We start from the raw sequence: 10468 nt of genomic DNA on the forward strand, positions 1-10468 counted from the left end.
AGTTTCCTTAGACACTAGATTCCCAACTTTTCTTTACTAACAAAACTCCTTTATGATACATCAAAAGCCACCTCACAAGGAACCCTAGATTCATCCTAGATAGTTAAAAAGCTTTCCTCAAGCTCCAGCATCTCCTCTTACAGTCTCCACCCTGCACGTTGCCAAATCCATCTAAAGCTTTCCATCTATACACTGATGAAAAACAGGGTATTGCTGTTGGCGCCTTGGCTCAACCCCTTGGACCCACGTGTACCCCCATTTCATTCCGCTCTAAGCAGCTCGATGATGTCACCACCCAGGGATGACAACACTGCTTGCAATCCCAAGCAGCAGCAGCAGCTCTCCTCATTAAAGAGATGCTTAAATTCACCCTGAAAAACCCTCTGCAAGTCTTCTCTAGACATAGACTTCAAGACCTGCTTTCCCACTGCTTCCTATCTTTACTTCCCACCAGGTGAATACAGGAACTCCATCTACTTTTTCTCAAGAACCCTGATATTAGCCTCTCTCAATCATCATCCTTCAGCCCAGCCACCCTATTCCCAGTAAACACCTTGACTTACTATGACCATAGCTGCCTTGAAGTCCCTGAAGATATGGGCTCTTTAGTTCCCTCTCTATCTGACCACCCATCCCTAATCCAGACCATACTCTATTTATTAACAGCAGCTCTTGTATAACCTCTGAAAGTTACCATTAAGCAGCCTATGCTGTAGTTTCCATAAACAGAATGTGGATAGTAGCAACTTACTTCCTATTTCCTTACCCCTTATCCAAGCAACACCTCATTCACCATTCTTTCTGAACCCCTTTGAGTTGATGGACAGCCGACCATTTCTGCTGAGCCATAACCAACCCACTGAACCCCTCTTTTAGCATCATACATTCCTTACCTTTCCATCCTTAGACAATTACTCCAGGAACAGACAAACCTCTGCATACCCAAACCCTCACCTGAAAGTCTAGGCCAGATAGCAGGAGTCATGCCAGGAGATGCTGTCCTCATCAAATGGCATGCACCCAAACCTCTTCAGCCATGCTAAGACAGACTTGACATTGTCATCCTAACTACCCCCACTGTGGTTAAGGTCATAAGTAATCCCCATTAGCACCACCTTTCCCAGGTCAAACATGCTCCTCTCACTGAGCAGACCTCCTACACCTCTCAAATGGTGAGCCTCATTACTCTTCACCCTAAATAGCTCTTCACATTGTTATTAATCACTCCCTCCACTACTCTTCACCTCACTCAAATCCCAAGAGCTAAGTATCTTTTCATTTTGTTACTAACTGGTCCCCCACTACTCTTTACCTCACTCAGATCCCATGCCCAAGTAGCTCTTCATATTGTCATTAATCGCTCCCTGCCTTTTAAAATTCTTACTTCACAGGTTAAAAGAAATGACCAACTTAAGAGTGAACCAGCTGCTATTTCCTCCATATTCTCCCCTGGCTTCTGATCCTGAACCATCCCAATCTAGCCTCTGAGGAAGTAGCCAGAAATAATATGTCATCTTGGGGAGCTCTGGTAGTCTAGTGGCAAGAAGCTGCACTGCAATCCTGGAGGCACATGGTTCAAATCCACCAGATGCTTTGCTGGAGAAGGAGGGACAATCAATCTCCTGTATCAGTCAGATCCATTTGACAGTACACACACACACACACACACACACACACACACACCCTGCAACCCCCAAGTCTCTGTGGCCACAGAGATTTAAAGAAAAGAAAGACGATGTCACCCTTTTTTCTCACTAAAGAGGCTGGGATGTCAGGCCTGGACCAAGGTCAAAGGGAGAACAAAGGATTCAAGGAATATCAACAAAGGGAGTGAACAGCCTCCAGCCTTGCCCATCTGACTAAACTACCATGGAGTGCCTCTCCCTGCCATCCCTAAAAAAAAAAACCTTACTATAAAAACCCTGTCCTAATCAACCTTTTGGTGCAGTATTTCCCTGTTCTCTCTGCCTATCTCTCTCTCTCTCTGCAGACCAAGGAATCCCGCCCAAGAGGCCCCTTAATAAAGCTTCTTTAGTTTTCTTTCTTTTTTCTTTTTTTTCCTTTTTCTGGTCCCATCCTTGAGTCGTTGGCCTTGTCTAGTGTGAAGACTTAACATTGCCTTTCAATGGGTAATATCTGCCCTGTTTTCATCTACTTTTGGGAGCAAAGAAAGAAAGGACACAGAAAGATTCCCAAGTCTCTGTTAAAGGTCCTTTAAAAGGAAACTCTGGTGGCCTGGTAATCCACTAGATGCTTTGCTGGAGAAGGAGGGGCAATCCCCTCCTGTACCAGTCAGATCCGATTCAGTGGTACACACACACACACACACACAAAAAAAAAATAAAAATAATAAAAGTCCTTTAGAGGAGGAACGGAGCTCTGGTGGCCTACTGGTAAGAAGATGCACTGCAATCCCAGTGGCATATGGTTCAAATCCACCAGCTGCTCCATGAGAGAAGGATGGGCAGTCTTCTCCCTGTGTGCTTTACTGCCTTTGAAAACCCACTGGAGGGTCAGCTATGGGTCGGTTCCAACTTGATGGCACACAACAACAATAAGAGAATGAGAAGGACAGTATCCTGATGCCCCTCCTTATCCCAACAAGCAGCTCTTAATTTTGCAGAGACAAGAGCTAGACCTGCAGATGTTAGGGCAAAGCTCCCAGAAGAAATGTGAAAGGAGTGACAGAGGGTCCGGGGTGGGGGGGAATGGGGGAGCTGAAAATGCAGGCAGGAAGCTGGATCTTCCTGAAAGATTAGCAACATGTTCCCAGTAGCAACAGAGTGACAAGGCCTTTGAGAATGATAGAAAACACTAGATTTTGAGGCATTTGCTTTGTTGAGATACAAACCCCTCTCAAGCCTGTCAGCCATCCTTTAAAAAGTGCTCCTGCTCATACAAATGCCTTCTGGGGGAGGACTCAAGGAGAAGACCTCCTCAGCTCTCTCTTTCTGAAGATGAGACCGTCAAGAACATGCAAAAGAGAGAGATGCATGGACACCTGGCATCTTTTCCAATCTCTCCCCACACTCAACTCTCTCAGGGCCTTTGACAGCCTTACTTTTCCTGTAACAAGCCACTCACCCCCCGACTCCTACCTCAGGACCTCTGCACTTGCTATTCCCTCAGCGTGAAACTCTTCCTTCAGATATTCACACAGCCACTCTCTCACTTTGTTTAAGTCCCTTGGGCAGCCTATCCCTGATAAAACATTTAAAACTGCAAAGGTCTCACAACACCCCTTCCCTGCTTCTCTGGTTTGCTTATTAGCCGTTACCACCTTTCTGATTTCTGAATCATCATAATAGATGGAGAAGAGATTGAAATTGTCAACAACTTCATCTCACTTGAATCCAAAATTAACACCCTTGGTACCAGCAGTTTGGAAATAAGAAGACTCATTGCTCTGGGAAAATCTGCATTTAGGAACCTCTCCAAATTATTGAAGAGTGATGATGTCAGTCTAAGGACTACGGTGCATCTGAGTCAGGCCATGGTCTTTCCAATCACTTGCTGTGCATCAGAGAACTGGACAATTAAATGATACCAGAAGAAGAATTGATGCCTTTGAGCTATGGTGTTGGAGAAGAGCACTAAACATCCCATGGACTTTCAAAAGAACAAACAGATATGTCTTGGAGCGGGTGAAGCTGGAGTGCTCTGGGGAGGCAAGAATGATGAGGCTTCACCTCACATGCTTGGGCATACTGCTAGGAGAGGGATATGATGCTCGGACAGGTAGAGGACTGGTGAAGGAGAGAAAGACCTTCGACAAGGTGGACTGATGTGGTAACTGCCACAACAGGCTGTAGTGTGTCAGGAAATGAGAAGATGGCACAAGAGAGGACTGGGTTCAGATCTGTTGTTTGTAGGGTCACTATGAGTTACACTTGACTTAATGACACCTAGCAACAACAACAACAACAACAAGAGAGGACTGGGCTTAGATCCATTGCTCATAGGGTTGTTATGAGTCATACTAGACTTAGTAGCACCTAACAATAACAATCTTTAAAGATAGGAGCCCTGGTTGACACAGCGGTTAATCATCCTGCAGCTAACAAGAAAAGTTAACAGTGTGAACCCACAAAACATTCCACCTGAAAAAGATTTGACAGTTTGCTTCCATCACGACTACATCTTTGGGAGCTTTGGTGGCCTACTGGCAAGAAGCTGCCCTGCAATCCCAGAAGTGTGCAGTTCAAATCCACCAGATGCTCTGCTGGAGAAAGAGGGACATTCTCCTCCTGTACCAATCAGATCTGATTTGATGGTACACACACAAAAACAATAATAATTTTTTTTAAAAAACTACATCTTTGAGACCCCTTAGGGGCAGTTATACTCTGGCATTTATAAGCCAGTATTGACTTGATACAGCAAGGTTAATCTTTCTGAAGATAAATTGCCAGGTCTTTCTTCCACGGAGTGTCTGCATGATTCTGAAACACCAAGCTTTCAGCTAGCAGCCAAGTGCTTAAACACATGAACACCAGAGCCAAGACGAGCTTTCCACAATGTGTAGATACCTTCTGGGTGGGCAGTGAGCTTCTCTCAGGACTTGAACTGGGAACACAAATCATTCCCAGTCACTTCACAAAAGGACTGAGTGTCCTTTGCCAACATCTGGGTCATGCATGTGACCCACAGTCCAGTACGCACAGGGAAAGGAGGCAGTTACAGTTATAAAGCTGATAATTGCTCCTGACTGATGCCTGTCTTATCTGTCAGCCTCTTGGAACTGCTGTCACTCCCGAGTGGGCAATTACAGCGGTGCTTTCATTACTCCAGAGGTGAGCACTCAGGGAGATGTTAAGATCTAGATATACTCACAGGGTTGTAACAAGTCTGAGATAGTCATACATTGCATAGCATCTCAGTGACTAAGAATTTCAGCCCTAGGTGACATCTAACCTTCTCAGGCAGGTGGTCTGGCCCCTAAACCTTTTTCCCTCCCTCTGCATGCATCATTCATTCTGTCTACCGTTTCCTCTTAGAAAAATGTGCAGGTCCCTGAGAAGCACATCTCCTCTGTCCTGGACCATCAGGCTAGGGACCGGTTATTTGAACCTATGCCAGCAGCATCACAGGAGACAGATCTGGCAAGTTGCTCCCACCAAGTTCTATGGACTCCAGCCTTTGGACATTCTTGCCATCCTAGCCACTTAAGTCTCCCCAGCTAGGGCCCCAGAATCTTGAGCAGAGGCAAAACTTCCCCACTGCACTCTGTTCAAACTCCTCGCTTACAGAATTAATGTTGTTGCTGTTGTGTGCTGTCGAGTTGCTTGCAACTCATAGTGACCCTATGTACAACAGCTCTGAACCCCGCTCTGTCCACAGCCAACCTTATCGTCTCTGACACACCTACCTCCATTACCCCAGTCACTGACTCAATCCATCTCATCGTGAGCCATCCTGCCTTGCACTGTCCCTCTACCCTCGCAAGCATGATATCCCTCTCCAACAACTGGTCCCTCCTTGTAACCTGCCCAGAGTATGTCAAACGGAACTTAGAATCTTTGCCTCCAAGTAGCAGCCTGGCTTCATCTTTTCCAGGAAGAACCTGTTTGTTGTCTTGGCGGTCCATGGTATATTCGTTAGATAGAATAAATGGTTGTTATTTTTTTTCTATGCTTCTAAAAAAAAGAAAAAGGGCAAAAACAAACTGTATGACTCCACTATGCTCTGCAACAGATTAAATTCTCATGAGTTGGGTTCTATGGCAACAGGCTGTCTGCTGATGAGCTGTATTGTTACCATTTGCAGAGCTCCTTTCCTTCTGGGAAAACAGTGACCACCTCCCTGTGCCCAGGTCAGGCAACAGAGTAGGTAAAATATTGGGTTGCACCTGAAAGGTTGGCAGTTCAAACCCAACATCCATTCAGTGGGAGAAAAATGAGGCACTCTGCTATTAAGATTTAGAATTAGAAGGGAGTTCTGGTGGCCTAGTGGCAAAGATGGTGCACTGCAATCCTGAAGGCATGCAGTTCAAATCCACCAGATACTCAGCTGGAGGAGGGGCAGTTTCCTCCAGTGCCAGTCAGATCTGATTTGACAGTACACAAGAAAAAGAAAAAAAAAATAAGATTTAGAGTCAGAATTCATGTAGTTGACTCCAAGACCATAGTTTCCTTGGGGTTTTCATCCCTCTTCGTTGAGGGTGGGCTTAGCTCTCTCTACTCCTGCCTGGAGGCAGACACATGACCTAGGTCTGGCCAAATGGAATATGTTCTCATCTCTAACCCCAACCATTGGGCCAAAGAATTGCACCTGACCCCAAATTCACTGAGAACCACCTCTGAGACTTGCTTGAATTAGTCTGCCTCTTCCAGTCTCCATTGCTAAGGGCAGAGAATGAAAGTCTGGGGCTGCTGGGGGCTGTGACTGCCCCCACATCATGAGTAGAATGAAGCCCCTAAGGAGGAAGGGCCAGCTGAAGAATTATGTGTCTGGGAGCTCTGGTGGCCTAGTGGCAAGAAGCTGCACCACAATCCCAGAGGTACACGGTTCAAATCCACCAGATGCTCTGCTGGAGAAGGAGGGACAATCTCCTCCTGTACCAGTCAGATCTGATTTGACAGTGCACACACAAAATAATAAAAGAAAATGAAAAAAAAAATTAAAAAAGAATGGTGTGTCTGAAACAGCTCTCCTCTGAGACTATTAAATTACTAATGGTAATAAACACCTATTTCTGGCCATGCTGGGTGGTGCTTATAGTGAAACTACTCAGCTGCCAACCAACAGATTGTAGGTTTGAATCCTCTCAGATGTGCCATGGAAGCCATTGAGAACCCCACAGAAAAGTTCTTCTCTAGCACAAGCAGGACTGCTATGGAATAGAATCAACATGACAGCCATAGGGGTGTGTGGTATATCCCCAAACCAGTTTGGATTGGATTTGTTGCTTGCAACAGAATTTGGACTAGCAGACCAACGTTTGAGACCCATCTCAAATGTCTTCTCTATGAAAGGCTTATTATCCCTCACACCCAGGAGGAGTCTCATCAGGACACCTCATAGTGCCTTAGCGACTCACACTGGACTGTCTGTGTCCCCCGTCCTGTCTATCCAGCTGAGGAACACGTGGGCAGGGACTGCGGGTCATGTAGCCCACGGCACTGTGCCAGACTGGGCAGCCTCCAGAAGAAGGGTGACTTCCAAGGGCAGTTATGGATCACTCCTGCTAGCCTTGCTCAGGCTACACCTGACCTGGGGACAAGGCCCAATTGGAATACAAAGCCTTTGGTGGCCTCACAGCCATCTAGTTAGTTCTGACTCATAGTGACCCTTTGTCAGAGTTCTGAGGCTGTAAATCATAACCGAGGAGACCACCCACCTTTCTCCCTCAGAGCAGCTGGGGGCGTCAGAACTGTTGGACAAGCAATCTTATGGTCAGTAACACAACACCTTATAGACTACTCCACCCCTGCTCCCCAGCTGCCTTCGAGAGTCCCTAAAAACCCCATACCCAATGCTGTCAGGCTGACTGACATTCTTAGTAATCTTCCATCCGGGTTTCAATGCTATAAATCTTACAGGAGGAGAGAGCCCATCTTCTTCCTGCACAACTGGTGGGTTCAAACCACTGACCTTTAGTTTAGCAGCATAACACATAACCCCAAAATTGCAAAATTCTCAGCTATTAGCCAACAGGCAGTGATAATCCATCCAGTGGGACGTGGGAAGCAGGACCCCGTTAGTCACTGAAAACCCTCTGGAAGCCCAGAATGCTGACAGTCATGGGGCCGCAGGAGACATGAGCACTGGACCGGTGTGATTGCCTTCTAGGGCCCTCTCCCTTTCTTAACATCCATGAGGACACCAATGTTGGCAAACACGTATTGCTTTATTTAGTGTTTTTCTGGATTGCAGAAATGTCAGCAGTGGGCCGAGGCCCCCAGGAGGGCACAACGGCAGCCGGACAGCCCCCAGGCCCTCTGGGGTGGAAGCAGCACAAAGAAGTGAGGCCCTTGCAGCTCCTCCCAAGGCGTCGATTCCCCAGGCTCCCAGGCCAGGGAGGAGCTGTGGGGGCCAGGCAAAGCCCTTGTCCTCCACTTGAGGCCCGGTGTGAGGGAAGGGTGGTGTCTTCCTAAGGCATGATCTCAGGTAGAAGTGCTCCTCCACCTGACGTCCCCAAGGTTGATTGCTGGTCAGGGAGTCAGATGCACACTTGAGACACGGCCCATTTTTATGGGGCCCCCTGTCCCTGGGAGAGGCAGTGAGGTGTGCTGTGGACAGGACTGCAGTTCTGGTTTGCCCTAACCTACTGTATGACCTTGGGCAAATACCTTCTCCTCCTTGGCCTTGGGTTTCCTGCTCTATAACCCTGAGGCATTGGATTAGATGATTTCTCTGAGTCTACCACATTCTATGGGAAGACAACTTTTCCTACTTCAGGACCCCACCCCCCCAGGCTAGGTTGAAAATATTAAAAGGGCGTTCTTAAGGCAGGAAGAGAACAGGCAAGGGTGGTCTCAGCCTTCAGAAGGAGGTCCGAGTGGGCTGCAAAGGGTGTAGGTGGGAGGGCGGGCAGGCAGGCAGACAGACAAGGTGTCAAAGGGAACGAGGAGAAGAGGGTGGCCTGGGCAGGGAAGGGGGCACCAGAGCCCGGCCCGCCTCCGTACCTCTCAGCTGCATACCCTGCCTGGTTGGAATCAAGGAGAACACATCCAGTATGTCTTGGGGTGGGAAAATGGCTTTTTTAAAAAATAGTTTCCTATAAAGCATCAAAAAATCTCACAGAAAACTTCAGCAAAAGTTCCCTTCTCTCAAATATTTGGCATCAGCAGTGGGGCTGGCAGAGCTTGTCCAGGCCCCGGCTTTCCTATTGCTGTGGCCCGGCCTGGCCCACTCCTGGGGTAGCTCCTTGGCCCTCTGATGCCCCTGCGAAGTGGGGGGTGAGCAGAAGGCAGGAGTTTGCAGGTGGGCTTCGAGGTGTCCCTGGATCCCTGTCTGGAAGCTCGAGTCTTTGGTAACTGGGAAGGGGGAGGGGATAAGCAAAGCATCGGGGATGGAGGGGGTCCAGTAGGCACCTTCATCACCGAGAATTCAGCCGTGGGGCCACCTGGGAGGCAGAGGGAGAGAAACCCAGGTGGTGAGTGGGAAGTAAACAGGAGATGTTCACAGGTTAGATGCAGCAGGGACGTGGGGACCAGTGTCCTCAGTCCTGGGGTGCTCTGATTAACCAGAGTGGATACCACCTCTATCCCACACCCCTCCCATCTCTCTGGGTCTTTCCCACCTACTTATACGGCCATCTTTATAGCCCTCTGTATACTGAAGGTCAGATCCTCTCTGGCTCTCGTGGGTAGACAGTGTGGGGAGCCCTCACAATTGAGACTCATGAACGAGGGGCCCTCTGGGTCCTCGCGCTGTTAGCGGGCAAGCGGCACTCACCACAGCCAGGTGCCCATTCTTGGCCTTGGCAATGAGCAGCTCCGAGCCAGGTGTGAAGTCAATGATCCCGTCTCTGCCGGGGCCCCCTGCAAATGTGATGCTACAGGGAAGGGAGTGTGTGAGGATTTTTCCCAGGGACAGAGCCCCCGGGACGGGCCCTTCCCTGCCCCATGTGCCCACAGTACACTATTCCTTGTCCCTACATGCTTCACCTGCCCTGGTTGATGTTGATGTTGTTCACACGATCGGCGCTGAGGGCTGTCTTGGTCAGTGTCTCAATCACGTGGTCACTCTGCAACACCACATCCCCCTGGGGTGCCCAAATCGAGAGGTGGTCAGGCTCTGCCCAGAGCCAAAATGAAGGACTCTACCCACACCCGGCCTCCCATCCTCAAAACGGCACCTTCTGCTTATTGTCCTCACGCTGCACATGAAGCACAAAGAGGCTGTCACTCAGGCTGCTGACAGAGATCCCTGAGGAGGGAGGACATAGGTCAGGGGTCAAGGGCCAGGGCTGGGCCCTCCCTCCATAGTCCTGAACTGGGGCTCACCGGTCAGGTTGGCGTAATCGATTCTCTGTTTGACTTTGGTGTCCTCCACGATGATGATGGCATTAGGCGTCAGCAGCAGCTGCCGGGAGCGAGGCTTGTAGCCCTTGCGGTCATATTTCACCACAGGTACTGCGTACTGAGAGAGACACAAGGGAGGGATGAGGGGCAGCAGTGACAGCCTTCTTGTCCTCTGCCCATTCACTGATGACCCTCTACCCCCAGCCTCTGAGCAGCGGAACTGTGGCTGCAGGCAGGTCTCACCTGGATAGGCTCAGAGCCCAGGGCCTGCAGCACTTTGGGGCTGATCTCATCTGTACCTGTACATCAGACGGGAGGATAGAGGTGAGAGGACAGGAGTGGCCTCGGGGGATGGAGGGGAGTGGTGGGGAGAGGCCTGGGACGATGGAGGGGAGAGGAGAGGCCCGAGAGGATAGAGCGGAGAGACTTGGGGGGGGGGTAGATGGAGAGGAGAGATGGGAAGGATAGAGGGGAGAGGCTGGGGGGATGGAGGGGAGAGG

At 49.1% G+C, this 10468-nt stretch overlaps 1 protein-coding gene across 3 annotated transcripts in view; it reads right to left on the reverse strand.

The window, feature by feature from the left end:
- Positions 1-8432: 8432 nt before the first annotated feature.
- The window catches only part of MYO1C (myosin IC), a 27725-nt gene continuing 25689 nt past the window's right edge, over positions 8433-10468 (reverse strand). For all 3 annotated transcript variants that reach the window (XM_006891014.1, XM_006891016.1, XM_006891015.1), the window contains exons 27-32: positions 10212-10267; positions 9951-10086; positions 9803-9873; positions 9612-9709; positions 9400-9499; positions 8433-9067 (exon numbers count right to left, since the gene is read on the reverse strand). In XM_006891014.1, coding sequence (XP_006891076.1) covers positions 9041-9067; positions 9400-9499; positions 9612-9709; positions 9803-9873; positions 9951-10086; positions 10212-10267 — 488 coding nt within the window. In that variant the 3' untranslated portion in view covers positions 8433-9040. The remainder of the gene's footprint in view (positions 9068-9399; positions 9500-9611; positions 9710-9802; positions 9874-9950; positions 10087-10211; positions 10268-10468) is intronic.

Source organism: Elephantulus edwardii, unplaced genomic scaffold (assembly GCF_000299155.1).
Source record: "Elephantulus edwardii isolate Elephantulus edwardi_28Jun2011 unplaced genomic scaffold, EleEdw1.0 scaffold00094, whole genome shotgun sequence".
NCBI classification, from domain to species: Eukaryota; Metazoa; Chordata; class Mammalia; order Macroscelidea; family Macroscelididae; genus Elephantulus; species Elephantulus edwardii.